The sequence below is a fragment of the Wolffia australiana genome, chromosome 1 (genome assembly GCF_029677425.1).
Source record: "Wolffia australiana isolate 7733 chromosome 1, ASM2967742v1".
Lineage (NCBI taxonomy): Eukaryota > Viridiplantae > Streptophyta > Magnoliopsida > Alismatales > Araceae > Wolffia > Wolffia australiana.
Genome location: NC_135835.1, coordinates 15,088,453 through 15,108,652, shown reverse-complemented (window position 1 = coordinate 15,108,652; position 20,200 = coordinate 15,088,453). Strand labels below are relative to the sequence as shown.

The window sequence follows — 20,200 nt, the reverse complement described above, 5'->3', positions numbered from 1 at the left end:
TTATTTATCAAATTATTCAATTATTTGCAAACACTATACCAGATTTTTATAAAAAATGCTTCTAGAAATTTTCAAGTTTTTACAAATTTACAAGTTCATTTTGAACTCAATTATTGTATATTTATGACACTATTTGAAAACTACGACTACTGATCTGTATTATTTATTTATATATTTTTCTATTTTGTAATACTTTAAAAATGAACTTTAATGATAGCATAACTGCATTAATATTATTGATTTTTTTTTATTCTAATCATTTTTACATAATTTATTTTGAATAAAAATAGCCATACTTGCAAGGTTCATACACATACATTAGGGGGTTTGAGACACTATTTTGGAAAATGGATATTTAATGCCATGTTATCTTTATGAACCCCATATATAACGAAGTGTATATGTTAGAATATCTTATCATGCTTTATAACCATCGTTGACCTTGTACATCCATTTTAAAATGTTTTAAATTACGAGTAATTGACTTAATAAAGTCTGCCACGTCACACATATGTCAGTAGCTAGACATCTATCAAGACACATCAATAAATACACTCTATGCATAGCATTATTCCCAACCAATGCTCACGAAGCCAACTGTCACATCATCATCAACCATCATGACACCCATGATGTGACAGAAGATGGGGGTTGATGATTGCATAACCATAGTTGCCCATGAGTAGACCAAAGTTAAACAATTGAACAAAGGTTGACCACACCATTTAGGACTATACTTTTTGAATATTTATCAATGCACAGTCAATCATTTTCAAAAAAATGATTGACTCTTAATCAATTTCTCAAAAAAACGTCACTTTATCATATAGATGTCTGACAATGACTGCCTTTTCCAATTGTGTTGGAGATCATTAGCAATAAATTATAAGCATTATCAATGATTATGAAATAACTGAATCAGGATATCAACCAATTGCTCTTGGGCACAAAGCTGAAAACAGATGTGTGCAAAGAAATATGATATATTATATAGCCCTTTAGGGGGTTATATAATTTCTCCTATAATATGATGTGTGCATAGATAATACCACCTCCTCAATGTAATTTTGCTCTCGCTGCCCACAGCCTAAAAAGACGGAGGGTTCTATTAATCTTTAATAGTAATTCTATTTATGGGTTTATATGGGTCCAATGAACCTTCTTTTAAATCATGAAACATTACCCGTTATCCTTAAGTTCCCTACTGGTTTTAATGTCAAATTAACGATAATACCCCTATAATTCACTTGATACACACAGTGAAGGACATTATAGTATGCTTATACTTCTATAAAAAATATTGTCATAAAATGGGAGCATAGGGCTTAATTAGTATTAAAATGGATCTTTTATCCCACGCCCATCCTCAATTTTCACCATGGCTGGTAACTTGGGGAACTATTAAAATAATTGTGCCGATTTAACCTCTTTTGGTCAATGAAATTCAAGATGCAATTTGCAAATAAATCCGTATTTTATGTCGTCCATGATTTTAGGAACTTGTTTGTTAACCAAAACAAGGATTTAAATAACTATTCTGAAACTTCTCGCCCATGAAATTTTCAGTGTTGTCATAACATTTATTTTATCTCGACTAAACGGGGGGAGTTTCAATTGCTATAACAAAAGTATTATGATTGTTTTCCCATCAAGTTACCAGAATCAACTGATTCAAAGGAATCTTCAAAAGAAATAATTTCATAAGCTTCAATAAACAAAAATTATTTTCAGATCCAGTCCCTTACGTGAAAAACATAAAAATTAGAACATTAATTAGCCAAATCTTTTCATATGAAAATTCCAAACATACTATTAACGATTTGAGAATACCCAAAAATTGAGGAATCAAGAGTTTGGATCAAGTTTCTACCCCCCCATGAGAAAATGGAGAGGTTTTATGTTCACCAGCCCAAACTTTGCTGGTTGAGGCAGATTGTCAACGATGGGGTATCAACACAATTTTATAATCAAATTAATTCTACCATGTCCGATTGGGCATAGCTCTATGTTCTTTTTCTTGAGATTTCTCTTCACTGTTAAATGGGCACATTCGAATCACACGGCCAAGATTAGTCTCAGTTCCTAAAACAGCAATTTTTGGCATCACAGAAAACAAGGAAGCCTGATCCTCAAGGGCAAAAGAGATAAGATGCCCAGAACATCGAAAGGAAACTGGAAACTATCGCCGCTTCTGTCTCGCTGGAAACTGGACAAAGTAGATCAACCAAGGGTGAGAACCACAAATTCACAAACAAATCAACTACCCATTTATGCCCAGATCATTGACCGGCTCACTCCCAGTTAGCCTGGTTCATGAAGAAATTCCAAAGCTGAGGCTTCATAAAAAGTGAAATAATCCAAAGGTTTGCTAATATAATCTATATGCATTTTGGAAGATGAACTTGTTTCTATTCTCTAGTGGGGTCTTTTTCAGGGTTAGAGGAATTCATAATGGGCAAGTTCCTTTTGTACTGGGGGGAGGTGAGTCTTCTCTCCATGGGTGTTTTCCTCTTGCTAACGACGAACCGGTTGACCCCCTTCCTAAGTGGCATGATTTCAGGGAAGTCCTCGTCCGGGATGTTACTTAGCTCGGAGATGTCTTTAATCTGAGCGACTCTGCGGAACCATCTCTGGGTCTTGGCCTCCTCCGACATGTCCAGCGGATCCGGGTCCGTCACCGCCGAGCCTTCCAAGCTTTTCCCCCCAAATCCGTAGCTGCTCGCTCCGTCTACCGATCTTTGGCTTTGACTGGTTTGACCAACAGTTTGACCAGCAGAGAGCCCGTGACTGCTCATTCCGTTGACCCTTTGTTGCGTTTCGCGAGTGAGGTCCCCGTATGTTGGTCTAAGGTTTTGACTTTGACCTGCAAAACCCGTAGTTTCCTTATTATAGTGACCATAGCTACTCATTCCATTGACCCTTTGTTGCATTTCCTGATTTGGGTCCCAATCTCTGGACCTGTGACTTGAACTTTGACCCGTTACAGCCGCAGTGTGGTTATTATAGAGTCTGTGGCTGCTCATTCCGTTGACATTTTGTGGCATTTCGCGATGTGGGTCCCAATCTTTCTGTCTCAGGCTTTGACTTTGCTCGCCATGACCTGCAGTTATATTATTTGGGAGTCCAAGGGTGCTCACTCTGTTGGTCCTTTGTTGCATTCCCTGATGTGGGTCCCAATCTCTGGATCTCTGGCTTTGACTTTGACCGAGTTGACCAATATGTTGATTATTAGAGAGTTCATGGTTGTTCATTCCGTTGAACCTTTGTTGCATTTCCTGAGGTGTGTTCCATTCCTTTGGTCTCAGGCTTTGACCTCCCTCACTTTGACCGATGGATTCATTATTATAGAGTCCATGGCTGCTCATTCTGTTGGCCACCCGTTGTTGCATTTCGCGAGGTGGGTCCCGGTAATCTGGTCTCCTGCTTTGACTTTGGTCGCTTTGGCCCACAGTTTCACTATTAGACCATCTATGTGTGTTCATTCTGTTGGCCCTTTCTGGAATTTCCCGAGGTTGGTCCCTATCTCTGGAACTCAGGCTTTGATTTTGCTCATTAAGTCCACCTTCCTTGATTCCTGATTTGGCAAAGTAATCCGGAGGGAAAGGCACAAAAGGAATGAAGTTGGGGTTGTTGGCCTGGTCAATAGCTATCCGTCTCTTGTATGGCGGGGCCACCACAGAATGACCTTCTTCCCTGCTGATGGCGAATTGATTCTCCGTCTTGATTTCTGCTGCAATCAAATTAGTGGAAAATCCTGTCCTTCCAGGGGATGATTCTCGAGGCATGGTTTTATTAGCTTCATGTTGGGTTGTTTTTTCAGAAGACAGATAATTGCTTACAGCTGGTGATGTGGACGTGGAGGGGCTAAGAATCCTCTCTAGGGTTTGGGTGATCGCCGACCCGGTCATCTTGTCGTTTCCCATGTACTGGGCATTCGCCAGCTTTCTTTCCAAAGGTGTTTTCCTTGTGCTAACTACAAATCTGTTCATGCCCTTCCTCAGAGGCATGATCTCTGGGAAATCCTCATCTGCAATGGCAGCGTTAAGATCAGAAGTGTCATCCAGCTGAGAGATCTTACTGAACCACCTTTCTGCTTTCTCGTCATTTTCAGCGAGTTTACGCTCTATCTCGGCTTTGTTGACGCTGCCTGAATGAAGAATATGATCTAGGACTTGACTCTGACTCTGACTCGGTTGAGTTCCTTCGGGCCTTTTGCAATCACACCTCAGGCATTTCAAATTCCTTGCATAGTTGAAGAAATCGCACCTAGAACGAATGGTTATGGGTGAAAAAATGCGTTTATGAAAATTATGCAAATGAAAGAGGTAGCTAAGATGTTTGGGAAACTTACTGAGGGCACTCCCAATCGCCACCGGTGAGCTCTTTCTTTAGGCGTGCTTCATTACATCCACGACACTGCACATTCCTAGCAAAGTTCATGAAATTGCACCTGCGACACAATGAAAGAATACAGCAGTCAAAATTTAAAAAATTTCATCCTCAAATTGATGTAAATCAAAAAAGCAGACGGGGGAAACAATTAAAATTAAAATATGGTTCAGTTCATGGATATAACTGTAAAAAGACCAACTTAAACGAACAAATGGACAAACTGCCGAAATTAATTAACTTTGACTAATAACCGCTTTGTTAAATTCTGATTACGCAATAGCACATTCTTCAATTATTTGGAGTTGATCGACCTAAAAATCAAGAGCATTACTCACGTTTTGTAGACTTTAACAGGCAACCTGTCTGACACTTTTGTAAACTCCTGTGGTATTCAATAACCTCCCAAACAACTACTGGTTCAAATATTTGTCAAAGGAGAAACATTGAAATTTTGAGCAGACAAATATTGTGAAACCTCCAGTGAAGAAAGATGCAAGAATTATACACACCCCATCATTACTTTCCCGACCATCTTCGCTTCATCCTGTTCCTCTCCGTCAGATTTTTCACCAACCCTTTTATTTAGGCACATCGATATAGACATCACACGACCCTCAAGAGATTAAAGAGCCTCACGCAAACTTATACTACATTGTTTTATTGGCTCTGTCTTTTCATAGGGGAACCATAACTAATCAAAAACCTAGTCAAACATTCACGTTTGATCCAATTCAGTGTATTATCTGACTCTGAGTTTAATTATCACAATTAATCACGCAAATCCAAGAAATTCGACGAACATATCTATCATATGATTCGTAAATAAGTATTATGCTAGAAAAAAGTGTGAACAAACAAAGTTAAAGTATTCCTCGGAGAGGATGTTAGCTTCAGGTAGCGTTCAACATCCTTGCTGGTGCTGGTGAGAGGAAGACAACAAGCCATCATTGTCCTCGTCATTTGTCTGGGCCATGATGATGATGATGACGAGGTCATCATCATCACTCGTCCACAGCAAGGGATAACAATGATGAGCTGTCATTCTCCTCTATGCATCAGATGATGACAAGGACAGCAGCAACTGAAGGATGAATCCGTTGCTCCTTCCAACAACACCTCCTCATGCCGTTGCCAGGGATCAGATCATTGCCTTCCAAATTAGATAACTATATTGCTGTCACTAGCGTTCTTGACAATCCCTGCCGCTGGGAAGGCCTCCAAGCTTCTCATTCTTGATGAAGATGACAAGAGGACGAGGAGTACTTGTCATTGTCATTCTTCTGCATCATGATGACAAAAGGACAACCATGACAAGCCATCATCGTCATCATCACACATGCTTGAGAAGATAACAATGACTAAACTGTGGCTGGCACTGACGATTTTATAATCGTCCGCTGAAGCCTAGCTTCAAGTACTCAAATGCGACCGAAAGGAAAAAGGGAAAAAAATAACAATTTCACAAGGAAAAACCTGTCTTAGATCCAGCAATGAAATAGTACACAACTTTGATGAAAAAACTCTGATTCACTTCATAAAATCAAAATGATGAATGGTAAATTCTCAGCTCAAACCACAATATACTGGTGAACAATGAATGCTGTCGCACAAGAGTATGATGGCAACGGAGAGGTAGCCAGTAGAAAAAAAAAACCCAAGAAGCATAAAAGATAAAAAGAAACTTATTTCTTACTTAGGACAGAACCAATCGCCTTTTTTCATTTCGATAGATTGTTGCCAACTCTTTTGGGGATCCTCAGAGCCGATTCGAGCATGTCTTGCAGATGACTCTGTAGGGTCCGGTTGAAGACTCCCATTGCTGATCTTGACTATCTCATCTAATACTCCTCTAAAGGATATTTCTATGATATCTCCACTCTCACCGTTACTTCCTCCAGTCAAATTTACAAACTTCCACGCATAACTCACCAAATATTTCATTAAATCAGTGGTGCATGCCTGCTCGGATGGAGTCATCTGAAATAAAACACCAAAAAAGATTACATCCGAAAAATATCCAACCTACAATACAATAGATTAACATATTAAAAAACCCACATCGCTGTTTTGATGCCCAACATATGAGTTCATGCGTCTAACGCATTCCATTTCATCCTTAAACAGGAAAGGTGATCCATTCTCCACCAACGCCTTCACACGCCCCAAAGAAATCGACCTGCACGATTTCAGTAAAATAGCAAAGAACAAACCCGTGTAAAACACTAATTGCCGATGGTTAAACCATGAAAATCTACGGAAAACAAACAAACAATCTTTGATTTGGGCTCATACCGTAGAACATCAGGCCGTTCACGAGCAAAGTAAAGACAAGAAGCTGCCGTTTTTCTGAACTCTTCTGGCATCCCAACTAATTCCGACGACAACCCTTCGCCGATCTGTCGTGTGTAGCCACAACCAGCTAAGTAATCCACGAACTTCAACCACTCGGGCAATCTGAGAACGGGATCATCATTGGGTATCCTTGTTTCCCAATGCATATGAAGTGGGTTTTCAGTTTCAGAAGAAAATCTGCGCCAGGGATGAAGAAAAAGGGAGAAGAGAGAATGCTGCGTATTTGTATTGGAAAGAATCGAATTCACTCGAATACAGGCCATATTTCGGAGGAGGAAGATCGATCGGCGGCTAAACTTTGATCGAGCGAGAAGCAAAGAGGAGATCTTTGCAGCTCCACCCATGCCGCCTCTCATCTTCCCTTTGCTGGAGACCGTCTTGGGATTTTGGCAGGGTTCTCCAAATTTATACGGACCAAATCATTTCCAGATGCTTGAGATTATACTCATAAACTATCATTATTCTAATTACATTATTATAAGGGAATTTAGCACCCTGCAGGCTAGAACTTTCAAAGTTTGGCACATACATGCCAAACTTTGAATTTTACATCCTACAGTCTAGATATTTTTAAACTGCCAGATCTAGGACATCTACCCTTACGTGGACACCGCCTGCCTGCCAGGTGGAATCCGGAGAGTCCACGTAAGACGGGATTCCACCTGGAAGCCAGGCGGTGTCCACGTCAAATACCCGATTTCTTACGGGGATTGAAGGGAGAAGGGAGAAGGGAAAGGGGAAGGGGAAAGGGGAAGGGGAAAGGCCTCCGGCGGGGAAGATTTCCGAGGCTGGCCGGAGGCCTTGCCGGAGACGTCCCACACCAGGCCTCCGGAAAGGCCTCCGGCGACCTGGGAGGGCCTCCGGCACCAGGCCTCCGGGGGGCCGTAGGAGGCCTTCACGATTCCTCCGACAGATCTTTCCCCGGAGAAGAGAGAGTGTCGGGCAGTTCATGCTAATGCACAAAAAAAACTCATCTTTTATCAAGACAACGAGCTCTTTACATCCTCTGGTAGGTTCCTCGTCAACCAGTGAAAAAAAAGAAAACGAGGTAACAGACTGCAATGAGCAACTATCCGCTCTAATCTCCGCCGCTTCCACTCTTCAAAGATCGAGGGCAAGGCGAGAGAGGGTCCTTGCCCATTGCCAACTCCTGACTACACCTAGATAATCTAAGTAAAAGACACTGACTGCTTCCCTATTCACAGCGAGGCTCAGCCAACGACGGGTTTCATGCGCCGGCCTTCCCGGAGGTCTCCGGCGGCCCGTGAAGGCCTCCTACGCCCCCCCGGAGGCCTGGTGCCGGAGGCCCTCCCAGGTCGCCGGAGGCCTTTCCGGAGGCCTGGTGTGGGGACGTCTCGGCAGGCCTCCGGCGAGCCTCGTAAATCTTCTCACGAGGCCTTTCCCTTCCCTTTCCCTTCTCCTTCTCCCTTCGATCCCCGTAAGAAATCGGGTATCTGACGTGGCCACCGCCTGGCTTCCAGGTGGAACCCCGTCTTACGTGGACTCTCCGGATTCCACCTGGCAGGCAGGCGGTGTCCACGTAAGGGTAGGCGTCCTAGATCTGGCAGTTTAAAAATATCTGGACTGTAGGATGTCAAATTCAAAGTTTGGCATGTATCTGCTAAACTTTGAAAGTTCTAGCCTGCAGGGTGCTAAATTCCCTTATTATAATGGCGGTTGTTGGGGCGTTATACCAGTTAATGGTTAACATATGGTGCAGGGATGCAGACGGGACGGGACGCGGATGGTTCGGGATGAAATTCGTCCCGTCCTACGTCCCATGTTAGCGTAGGGACGAAGGGCGGAGTTTTTCGTCCACCGACAAAAAATCCGTCCCCTCCATTAATCTCGTGACGGTTTTTCATCTCGTCCCAAAGCAGAACCGTCCCATCCTTCGTCCCGGACGAAAAATTATAATTAAGTAATATTTTTAATTATAAGTTGTAAGCTTTCCTATTTGAAACGCATAGTTCCCCGAAGGAAGGAAGAAGAAGAAAATTTAGGGCATCCTCTGGAAGTTAGAAGGAAGAAGAAGACCACCAGGGCACCAGGCGCAGGACGATCCTCCATTGGCAGCCTGAGCGTATCCGAAATCCGAATATTATTACGCATCTTCGCCTTACTCGACACCCACTTCCCTGATCGGCCCAAGCCTCCTTATCCTCCTCACTGCTTCATCAGAACCAGGGAAGAGGATCTCATTCCTGGTACATCCATGCATCTCTCTCTCTTCATCTCCACATCCATGCATCTCTCTATCTCTCTATCTATCTCTCTACATATCTTTTTATTCAATATTTATGGGTTCCTTCACGCAGTTCATTTTGCCCAGAACTTTTACATCTGAAGTGGCGTTAACACGTCATTTGACCTATTGTTTTTCTCAATTTTTTTGTTTTGGTGGGGTTCTGTCGATTAACTTCCTCCATGGTCCCTCCCACATCCCAAGTTGCTCCCAGCCCATCAATCAATGCAGATCTATCTTTCATCCATCTATCCATCCAGTTGTCCATCTTTGTAACTATCTATCTATCCATCCATGAATCTATGTGACTATCTATCCACCAATCCATGCATCTATGTAATTATCTATGCATCCATCCAAATCCATCCATTTTTATAACTCTATCCATCTGTCCTTACATCTTTGTAACGATTCATCCATCCGTCCATCCATCTTTCTAATTATCTATCCATCCGTCCATCTTTCTAATTATCAATCCATACATCCTAAAATCTGTGTAACAGTTTATTAGTCCATCCATCTTTCTAATGATCTATCCATCCATCTTCGTATGTTCGTAACATATTTCTAATGACATCCGTGGTCCAGATGCGGTCAAGGCGACGACTGAAAGAATGTACAGAGAAGTCCAAGGGAAGCTTGTGGAGATGTTTGACGACGTCTCCAGCGTCTCACTTACCATGGATGCTTGGACATACCAAAATAACCTCGCCCTTCTAGGAATCACTGCCCATTGGATCGACAGTGACTAGAAGCTATGTGAGCTTCTTCTTGGATTGCGACAAATCAAGGGACCCCATAGCGGCTTGAACCTAGCGATGATCGTCGTGGAAGTTTCACATCAATACGGCATCGAGTCGAAGCTATGTGCCATCACGACGGACATTGCATCCAACAACAGAACAATGATGGCCTCCATTGTGGATCAACTGAAGACAGTAAACCCCCAATTCACCATGGACTAACATGTACCAAGAGTTTTCCATGTACTTAACCTAGTAGTCTAGGCCGGACTCAAGGTCATTCGTAACCTAGAATCTCCTGGAACTAATACGCTACGTGTCCGAGATATTCGCCCAATAACATCGTTGGACACAGATGACCCAACTGACTCACAGATCGATGAAGATACTACGGCAACAATTGCACCTTTGGGAGAAGCAATTTCACGCGTGAGAGTCATCGTCAATGCCATTCGGGGATCCACATAGCGTTTGGAAATACATGTTGTTATGTGCAAGATGTTTGGCCTACCGGATTCGAACGAGATGAAGATCGATTGCCCAACGCACTGGAACTCCACTTTCACGATGTTAGAGTGTGCTCTTGGTAAGAAAGATGTTCTGGACCACATGGCTATGAGATTCTTTTCGACGTCCAACAGAGATTATGGCCTATGTCGGGAGGACTGGGAGTTGATAGACGAATACCTGTGCGTCCTTTGACCACTATGCCATGGAACGGACTTTGTGTGCTCGGCGAAGAAATTGCCAATAACTGAAGTAACATCATTGGTCGCGGAGCTGAAGAATCACATTGAGCATGCTATGAACAATGTAGAGGCAGTATTGGATGCTGAGCGATGGAATGCCCTACAGGTAGCGTGTGGTGCTATGCATAACAAATTGATGCAGTGTGCAACGGTACTTTGGGGCAATAATACCATCGCTACAGCAGTCTATTGGATTATGCAGCTATGAAAAAAGCAGCTGAATGTGACTCAGAGCAGGAAGTGTCGTCGGTAAGTTGCCATCCGACTCAATATTCGTCCAAGTGGCAATATACGCGTCTGTGTAGTCGTCAACGACCATGGTCAACGCCGAGGCAAGAGCTTGATAAGTATCTTGACATCCCATGCAGTGAGGAGGAGGACAACCCTCTAGGTTGGTGGAAGGATGTCGAGATGTGGTACTTGTCAATTTGACAGTAATTGCTTGCCAATTTCTCGCCATGAATCCGACCAGCGCACCGGTGGAGCAGCTTTTTTCAGTCAGCCGAGGCATCACAATGTACCGAAGATCACGCCTTGATATAGAGAGCATTGAGATGTTGATGATGCTTCATTCGTTGTGTAGAGCGGGACTCCTCCGACTCCGATGATGATTCCGACGATGATGACAGCTCGGGTGCTGGTGCGTTACACTCTATCACATTCCACCTTTTCAGAAACATGTTTCTTTTTACTGACTCCCTACATTCCATGTTACAAAGTAACGGGGGGACAACATGATCACTGTGGACGGGTCTCATTCGCTCATACGCTCTAACGTTCAATGTGTAAGTTATGCTTCTTCTTTACTCTCTCTATTTCAATTATTGTTTCAATTTTGATTAAAAATGAAGACTAAGATAAACTTGACTCAGATTTTGTTCTTCAAATTTTGACGATGATTATAAAGGGCTGTTCAGAGATAAGGAATCCAAGGTTTAAGAAATAAAGGGTTTCTTTTGCTTTTTATTGTACAATTAGTTGCGACAGTTTGATGGATTAGCTGTTTTTCTATTTCAAAATGATGAGCTAAATGACCATTCAGAATTCTGGAATCTAGGGTTTAAGAAATACGGGTTTCTTTTGGTTCTTATTGGACAGTTAGTTCAGATGGTTTGATGGATTAGCTGTTTTTCTATTTCAAAACGCTGATCAAAATGGCCATTCAGAAATAAGGAATCTAAGGTTTAAGAAATACGGGGTTTCTTTTGTTTTTTATTGGACAATTAGTTGATATACTTTGAAAGATTAGTTATTTTTCTATTTCAAGATGCTGATCTAAATGGCGTTTCTCATGTTCTTTATTGAACAAGTAGCTGAGATGGATTAATGGATCAACATTTTATAACTCAAAATGATTATCTGAATGGCCATTGAGATGGAGTCCAGGGTTTAATATAATAAGGCAATGTGATAATGGGATTTCTTTTGGTTTTTATTTAAAAATTAGGTATGGTTTTCACAGGGTTAGTCGTTCAAATTCTTCAATTTGTTCACATTTTGTTCATCGAACTTTGACAATCAGGCTACAATTTCTAATTCCTGGTCTTCAATTTATTGTGAAGATTAATCTTTCACCGACTATTTGTGCCGCTCTGGACTTCAAAAACATTGTAGCATGTTACGTTCTAGAATTAATTTCATTTATTTGCAGGATAAAACTAAGTTGAGTGATAATTAGGTCTCACTTCTATCACTCTATTTACCTTCAAGAAGTGGCCGACCTTTGGTCATGGAGGAGGCGGCTACAGTGCGGCTACCGTGCTTACCGACCTCGTACTGAAAATACTTAATAAAAGTAATCATCAGGATTTTCTGTTCCCTTCTCCATCGTATTGTTCGTCTAATTTCCTCGAACTGAAAATACTTGTTTCACAGGGTGTTTAGCATCTTTTGTTAGTCTTGCCCTTTCATGTAAGATGTTTCTTACTCTTCTTAAATATCATTTATTCATAATCTGAAGTCAGGTATATTATCAAGAGCAATACGAGAAAAGAGTTGACATCTCCGTGACTCTCGCATTGCAGTATTTAAAGGGACTGCATGAACATTTAAGTAAATTGATGTCTAGAAATTAAATTAATTTGAAAAATTAAAAGTATGACATTTTATATTTCTTTAAATACTCAGATCGAGTAATTAACCTCTAGAAAAGCACTATTCAATTTCTTAAAGAGGGAACCGATTTTTTAGGTCTCGGTTTTCCCTATTCATTTATTTAAGTAATCAAAATTGAACCCATAAACATAATATTGTAATAAGTAGCGCAATATAATAATAAGTAATAGTGCAATTTCTTGTTACCTTCAGAGATGCTAGAATTAATTTCTCCATATCTAAAATTAAGAAATAAAATTAATTTTCATTTATTAAACTCCCCAAGTAAATTTGATTAATTAAATTGACTCAACTGTAATAAAAAAATCCTTACCCTGAAGTGGGGATTTTAATTTATTTGAAAATCCATACATTTTTTTTGGAACTAAAAAAAATTTTGCCAATTTTTTTTCGTCCACATTCATCCATCCACTGTCCAGGATTATCGGACGGACGAAATTTTCATCCAATAGGACAAAAATCGTCCCGTCCCATTGTCCGGTGGACAATTTTTCGTCCGCAAGTTCATCCGATTCCCTTGGACGGGACGATTTTTTTCGTCTCGGGATGAAAAAACCATCCCGTCCGCGTCCTTGCACTATAGGTTAAATCATAGCCCTAGTTTGTCTTCTTTTATCTTAGGATTTATCCCTGCTCCCCTCAGCCCTTTTTCTCGTCACGTCAGGGGCATCTGCTACTTTGGTATTTTGAGTTCTTTGTCTGTGGAGTAAATATTGATATTTTAACCATCTCGACTATCCATTGAAGGACTCAAAAGCAAGGGCAGATGATCCTCACTACCCTAGCCAGGGATTTTATGCATCATCTTCCTTGAGTTGATCTCCTCTTATACCGAGGACGAATAATCTTGTCTTGACCACTCAATCATCTCTATGGGCTTCTTACTATATCTGAGCTATGACTTGTTTGAATCCCATGATTAGAGGATCATAAATCATAGTCAAGATGTAGTCGTCCATTCACAAGATGTCCTTTGTGTCTACGGTCATTGGATCACTTATACTACCGTGACATGAATCAACTTGATTTACGTTTAGGTATAATACCATTCAGGGATTCATACAGATATATTCAATGAACTCTTTCTCCAAAGAGCATCCACTATCTGTCCTTTGTGTCGCCACACTAATAGCCATAGGATCAGCTATAATTAATGTATAAGTAGGATCATCTAGTGTTATTCTATCCATATAATTCGATGTTTGTCTTGACTATCCATCGAATAGGAATATTTGGAAGACATGTTTAAAGGCTAGTGATCATTGTATTATGATCTCATAATAATTCACTAATTCATTATGATGAGTATTTTTTGAATGTTACCAATAATTTTTTATGTCACCTTAAAATATGATTATCAGAAATTTCCAAATGATGATCTTCAAACCACTGTTGCTGATGATATGAATTATAGCGCACACTAAGTTTCTCACTATAACTTCTTTAAATCTGCACCAAAAATATGATTCTAAAGTCTATGGATTTGGGATGATGTATTAAAAATATGTGATTTTAAAATATTTCTGAAAGCAGCCAGTAAATTTCTGAAGAAGGCCAAATTTGGTGCTTTCTCTTTGTAGTGAGATTTTTCATCCAAAAAGGGAGAGAAAATTCAAAATTAGGGATTGATCTACATATATGGATGTTGAAGTTGAATGCGCCAACTGTGTCATTTATAAAAAGAAAAAAGTCAAAAGTATTTAATATGATAAAGGAAGATAAGTCACAATAACTGCTTCAATTTTCAATTCCCAGATTTACATTTGTGTCTTTAATTTGTAAGCCATAAAAGGTAAATTGAATATTGCATTTTCTCAAAAATATAAAAAAATGTTTTCTATATCTGAAACTATTTCATTCAAAATATTATGAATATTTGATTTTATGTATGTATATTTAAGCTCTTAGAAAAGAATCCATTAATTTAGAAATAAATATTTGACACATGACATAAGAAATGGTAATAAACATGCCATAAAAAGTATTGAGGCCTAACTCTATGATTTTATCTATTGACTAGATAGTCAAAAATAACATATCTTAATATAGATGAAGGTATTCAGTCACCATGCATGAATTGCATAGTTTTTTGAATCACATAAAGTTGGTATCTTCATATGAAGAAGACCTAATATGAATAAACATATCTTAACTAATAAATCCATTGAATGATGGGTGACTTTGCATAATATACTTTAAACATTCATCAAAACACATACTTAAGCATTTTATGAAAACACAGTAAGCCTTAATCTTCACTCCTTTTCATCTTCCTTTCTTCTTCTTCTCTTTTTTTATTTTCCTATCATTTCCTTATTATTTTTCTTATCATCTCCTTCTTCCTCCTATATTTCTTATTCTTCTTCAAGTTGAGTTTAGCTTTGATTTTCTTATTTCTTATTCAGTTTCATTTCCTTCTCCCTTTTATTCTTCTCCTTCATCTCCTTCTTCCTCCTATATTTCTTATTCTTCTTCAAGTTGAGTTTAGCTTTGATTTTCTTATTTCTTATTCAGTTTCATTTCCTTCTCCCTTTTATTCTTCTCCTTTTTCCTCTTTTTAAATACACTTAAAGATATATTTTACCTTGTAGGGTTAATTTGTCAGGATTACAAAATATTCATGCATATCTCTAAAAGAATCAAATTCCCTTTTCTTGAACCTCGTGTGATTGTGGATCTACCATTCTTGCTTATTGACCATTCAAAATTTTTAAAAGTTTTAGCATTTTATGCACAAAGTGATGGTACATATATTCCAAGTATCACGACCTGAAAATTTTGCTCAAGCCAATAGAGAAAGTGTCTCTCACGATGGATACATAGACCACCTAAAACCAAGTCATTATGCATCAGATTAATACAACATGGGCAATTCATGAATGAGTTCTTGTTAGTGTTTGACCATCTGATATCTTAATGTAACAACTGATATCCAATATCTTGCTAAAATCAAGGCGATTTCAAGTACTGGATATCAGATATCGGATATTGGACTAATATCAAATATCCATCTTATACCAGATATCAAGATGGATATTGTAGTCATTTGGACCTGGTGGATGAAAATACTGCTTATCAAATCTGATATCTGATATCAAAATCCAAAATCTGGATATCATATATTGAAATCCGCACCTAAAATTGGAATCTAGATAACAATATCTGATATCAGGATACCGGTTTAACAAAATGCGCGCCCATTGTCCCACATTGAAAAATACAAAATTTTAAGAAGTATAAATATTTCTGAACATATTGTAACTGAAAAACTCTGTGCTCTAACCACCCTGACTCAAATATGTTTGGCATACAATGTCTGTGCTCTAAGGCCCACTTTGGAATAGGCTAGACTATGTACGAAGTATTAATTGGAAACCTTTGACACATACATATAATAAGTGCCCAAATATACTATATAGATAGCTCCCTATGGACATGTTATGAATTTATAAGTTATTTATAATATATTTCCATTCATATATTGGATATTTGAAAAACTGATATACGACACCGTATGTGATATCCTTATCCAATCCTTGAGATGAAGATGAATGCTAATATTGGGATGGATAACGGTATTGGATATTGCACTATAACAACGATATCTGATATTGTCATCCATTATACAGATATCAGTAAAGTCAGGTATCAAATATCCCATTTTTAATATCTGGTTCAGTATTTGTCCAAAACTGTCATCCAATACTGAGCTTGGGACAGATCAACACTAGTTCTCGGTGAGTGTCAATTAATTGGTTATCATAAAGGTGCATACTTTGGCACAAGTACTAGAAATTGTGATGAAGGTTTATATAAAAAACAACATAACAATTCATTAATAAATTATTATGTACTGATGATTAAAATGTACATATTTTTCCTCCATTTTTTTTGTGCTTTCTATCACAACTTAAAATGCTAGTAATAATAGAACCATGGTTGAAACTTTAGAAACGTTCATATTGGGTTCTATCTCAGAATTCATTGAAAAATATAACACACCCTGTATGACACATGCTCTTAATTTGATGGCATAACATGATTTGAAGGAGCTAATTTTTTAAGCATATTAAATTTTAATAATTCAAAATGTTATTTCAAAAACATTTATTATATACTTTGACTCGTATTACATGGGAGACCGGCTCTCTTTGTGAAGACAATGAGGACCAACATATTCTAATCATTAACACAGCTTTGATTTAAAGAAATTATATATAGACTTTGAAAACTTGTCAATAGTTCACCACTATCATACTTAATACCATGACAATGATGGAAATATATGTGGCCGGCAAGCCAATCACACATTCCACATCTCGTTCCATGTTCATTAATAGAACATATTCATTATAGTGCGTATGTGATGCGTATAATGAAGTCCATGAATACATGATCGGATTTAGTGAATTATGATGAGATTGTAATACAGAGATCACTAGTCTTTAAACATGTGTTCTAAACATTCTTATTCAAAGGATACATGAGAAGGACATCGAAGTATCCGGATAGAATAGCACTATCTAGCCTTACTCATATGATGAGTATGGCCGGTCCCGTAGCCATTAGTGTGGAGACATTAAGGATAGATAGTGGGTGCTCTTTAGTGGAAAGAGTTCACTGAATTGATCCGTACGAATCCCTGAATGGTATTATACCAAACTGTAAATCAGGTTGATTCACATCACGGTTGTGTAAATGGTCCTTAGACCTGAGACACCAAAGACATCTTGTGGACGGACGGTTGTACTTTGGCGATGGCCAACGAGTCTCTAATCATGGGATTCTAAATGGTCTTAGTTCGGGTACATCAAGAAGTTCACGAAGACAATTGAGTGGTCAAGATGGGATCGTCCACCCTTGGTATAAGAGGTGACAACTCAAGGAAGATGATGCGATGAAGTCCTTGGCCAAGGTACTGAAATATTAGAGAAGAGTTCTCTGATGATTTCTGAATGCATCAGTACTAACTCGGATGATCGATTACGGTTTGACAGTTGACCATACCCTAAGTCGTCAAAGGAGCGTCAAGTGGATGAGGGATTGTACATACATGGTAACTGATGACGAATAGGTTCCATGAGTGAGACGATACACACTCCTTTGTATCTTCTAGGACACGAGGTGTAGCTTGGCACCCCACGTGTCGGAGTCTCGACCTATCGATTTGGGTTAAATCGATCCGATATTAATTAATCTATATGATGATATAGTTAATTAATTTGGAAGGCCAAGAAATGTTATTGGGCTGCTAGAGTCATTAACTAGACTGATACATGGGCCTAGAGGGTCACACAGATATGGTCTTTTGGACGCTGGAAGATATACTTAAGTTTTGGGGGTTTTTATGAAAAATACCCACTTAGTATAAATAGGGGAAGGCCTTGAACAAAATTCACCTAGGCCAGAATTGTTCAGGGGCCTTCCCCTTCTTCTCCACTCTCCTCACAACCTCTCTCCATCCCTGATGTGATCGGGACGACGAAACGACGCCGACGAAGAAAGAACGGGGCTTGTCAACGAGAAGGAGGAGATCCGACGTGCCGAGGACCGCATGGATACGTCTAGAGGCTGCACACTTGAGCAGCTTGACTTGTCTCGCTCCGTGATCGAAGAAATCACAAATGAGATTCGTGCAAAGATACCTCGTTTCAATGTTCTTGTTGATGTCATTCGATTTGTTCAAGTCTTCCGCTACGAATTGTTTTCATTTATTCGTCCATGACAAGGCCTATAGAACCCAAAAGACAGGGCATGTAAAATTAACACTTGCTCATTAAAGATGAGCTCAGTAGATGGAACTCAACGTATGAAATGGAATAAGTAGCTTGTGAGAAGAGAACTGTGGTATACAAGATGGCGAGTAATTATGTAAATACAAACAAAATATGCTATTTGATCAGGGTGAAGTGTTGGATCTTTTATGAAGGTTTTCAAATGAACAAGAAGGCTTTGATGATCCTACAATATATGTTGTTTTGAGGTCTCATCGACTTTTATTAGATCAATTGGACTACAATTTGTTAGCTGGACAGTCTGCCTCTCAAACTCGCCTAACAATGAACAAACAAGGTTGCTTAAAAGTAAATACTCTACAATGAAGGGAAATATGATAATTTATCAACATCACTTGATGTTGAAGCTTATGCTCCCTGTTTCAACTATCTTAGACTCAATAAAGAAGCTCGAGTTTATCATTAAGATTGCACATTTTTTATTATCTACACTATTGTATTATTGTTCAATAAAATACCCATCTCTTCAACTTAAGCCGACCAGTGAGATATTGAATATTAACATCTATACTTGCAAATCACTAAAAATTGATGATTGTATTGATGGAGCTTGAGAAGAAAAGTGCAAGTCCAATCTAAAGATCTACTCTAGCTGAACTAGAAGAATAATTAAAAGAGCCTTGCATTAGTTCTCGTGATGACCCGCTCAAATGAGGGTATGAATTTGGGTCTTCAAAAGGAGTTCCTCTTTATACGTGACTCTAGTGCACCATCATAACATATTTTTTCAACAAAAGAGGTATTGTCAGTTTAAAAAGATGACTACTATTTGTAGAATCTATATTTCATATTCAAAACTTTAAAATCCTGAGCTTACAAGGCCAATGATGAATACAAACCGGAAGATGGTGAAGTGGAGAAAATAGTAGAGGATGCCATTGAATACTTAAAAAACATCTAAAGTCCAATCTAAAGATCTACTCTAGCTGAACTAGAAGAATAATTAAAAGAGCCTTGCATTAGTTCTCGTGATGACCCGCTCAAATGAGGGTATGAATTTGGGTCTTCAAAAGGAGTTCCTCTTTATACGTGACTCTAGTGCACCATCATAACATATTTTTTCAACAAAAGAGGTATTGTCAGTTTAAAAAGATGACTACTATTTGTAGAATCTATATTTCATATTCAAAACTTTAAAATCCTGAGCTTACAAGGCCAATGATGAATACAAACCGGAAGATGGTGAAGTGGAGAAAATAGTAGAGGATGCCATTGAATACTTAAAAAACATTATGATAATTTTTGGTTGTATTATTATTTAAAAAGTGTGACTTTTGTTTTTTTTAATTTTGCATCCTTTAATTGTAGCGTATCTCTATGCCTCTTTTAGGTGTCCCCCAAGCAATTGTATGTTGGATGTAGTGCGACGATCAAACATAAGCAAGCCAGGAAGCAACATCTAATATACTTTTTTATTTTCCAAGATAGAATTTATAGATTCACTTTTAATACTAGTCAGCATAGAGACTAGTCAGCATGACCAGGCGGGACTGAGCAAGACCAAACCAGAACCAGACTGAACTTTAGGCTAGGTTAAGGCCGTTGCGAAAAATTGGTGTAAGACAAGATCGGGACAAGACCGGAACCATAACAAACTTTAGGCAAGGTTGAGGTCCTTGCTAAAAAAGGGGACCGAACAAGAACCATAATGAACTTTAGAGGGGGTTGAGGTCCTTGCTAAAAACTGGGATCAAACAAGATGGGGGCCGAACCAGAATCATACTGAACTTTAGGCACGGCTGAGGTGCTTGCTAAAAAGGGGGGACAAGACTGGCACCATATCTGAATCAGACTGAACTTTAGGGAAGG

General features: G+C 39.1%; 1 protein-coding gene across 1 annotated transcript; it reads right to left on the bottom strand.

The window, feature by feature from the left end:
- Window positions 1–1,773: 1,773 nt before the first annotated feature.
- On the bottom strand, window positions 1,774–7,117 carry LOC144708149 (zinc finger protein VAR3, chloroplastic-like). The gene is made up of 5 exons (XM_078581396.1): window positions 6,685–7,117; window positions 6,451–6,568; window positions 6,086–6,369; window positions 4,352–4,450; window positions 1,774–4,266 (listed from the first exon to the last, which is right to left on the bottom strand). The coding sequence occupies exons 1-5, from the start codon at window positions 7,098–7,100 to the stop codon at window positions 2,409–2,411; spliced, it is 2,775 nt and encodes a 924-aa protein (XP_078437522.1). The 5' UTR covers window positions 7,101–7,117; the 3' UTR covers window positions 1,774–2,408.
- Window positions 7,118–20,200: the final 13,083 nt, after the last annotated feature.

Coding starts and splice junctions, on each gene's coding strand:
- LOC144708149 (XM_078581396.1), bottom strand. CDS start 7,100: ATGAGAGGCGGCATGGGTGGAGCTGCAAAGATCTCCTCTTTGCTTCTC. Junction 6,569..6,684: donor GAACGGCCTGATGTTCTACG/GTATGAGCCCAA, acceptor GAAATCGTGCAG/GTCGATTTCTTTGGGGCGTG. Junction 6,370..6,450: donor TTGGGCATCAAAACAGCGAT/GTGGGTTTTTTA, acceptor GTTTTATTTCAG/ATGACTCCATCCGAGCAGGC.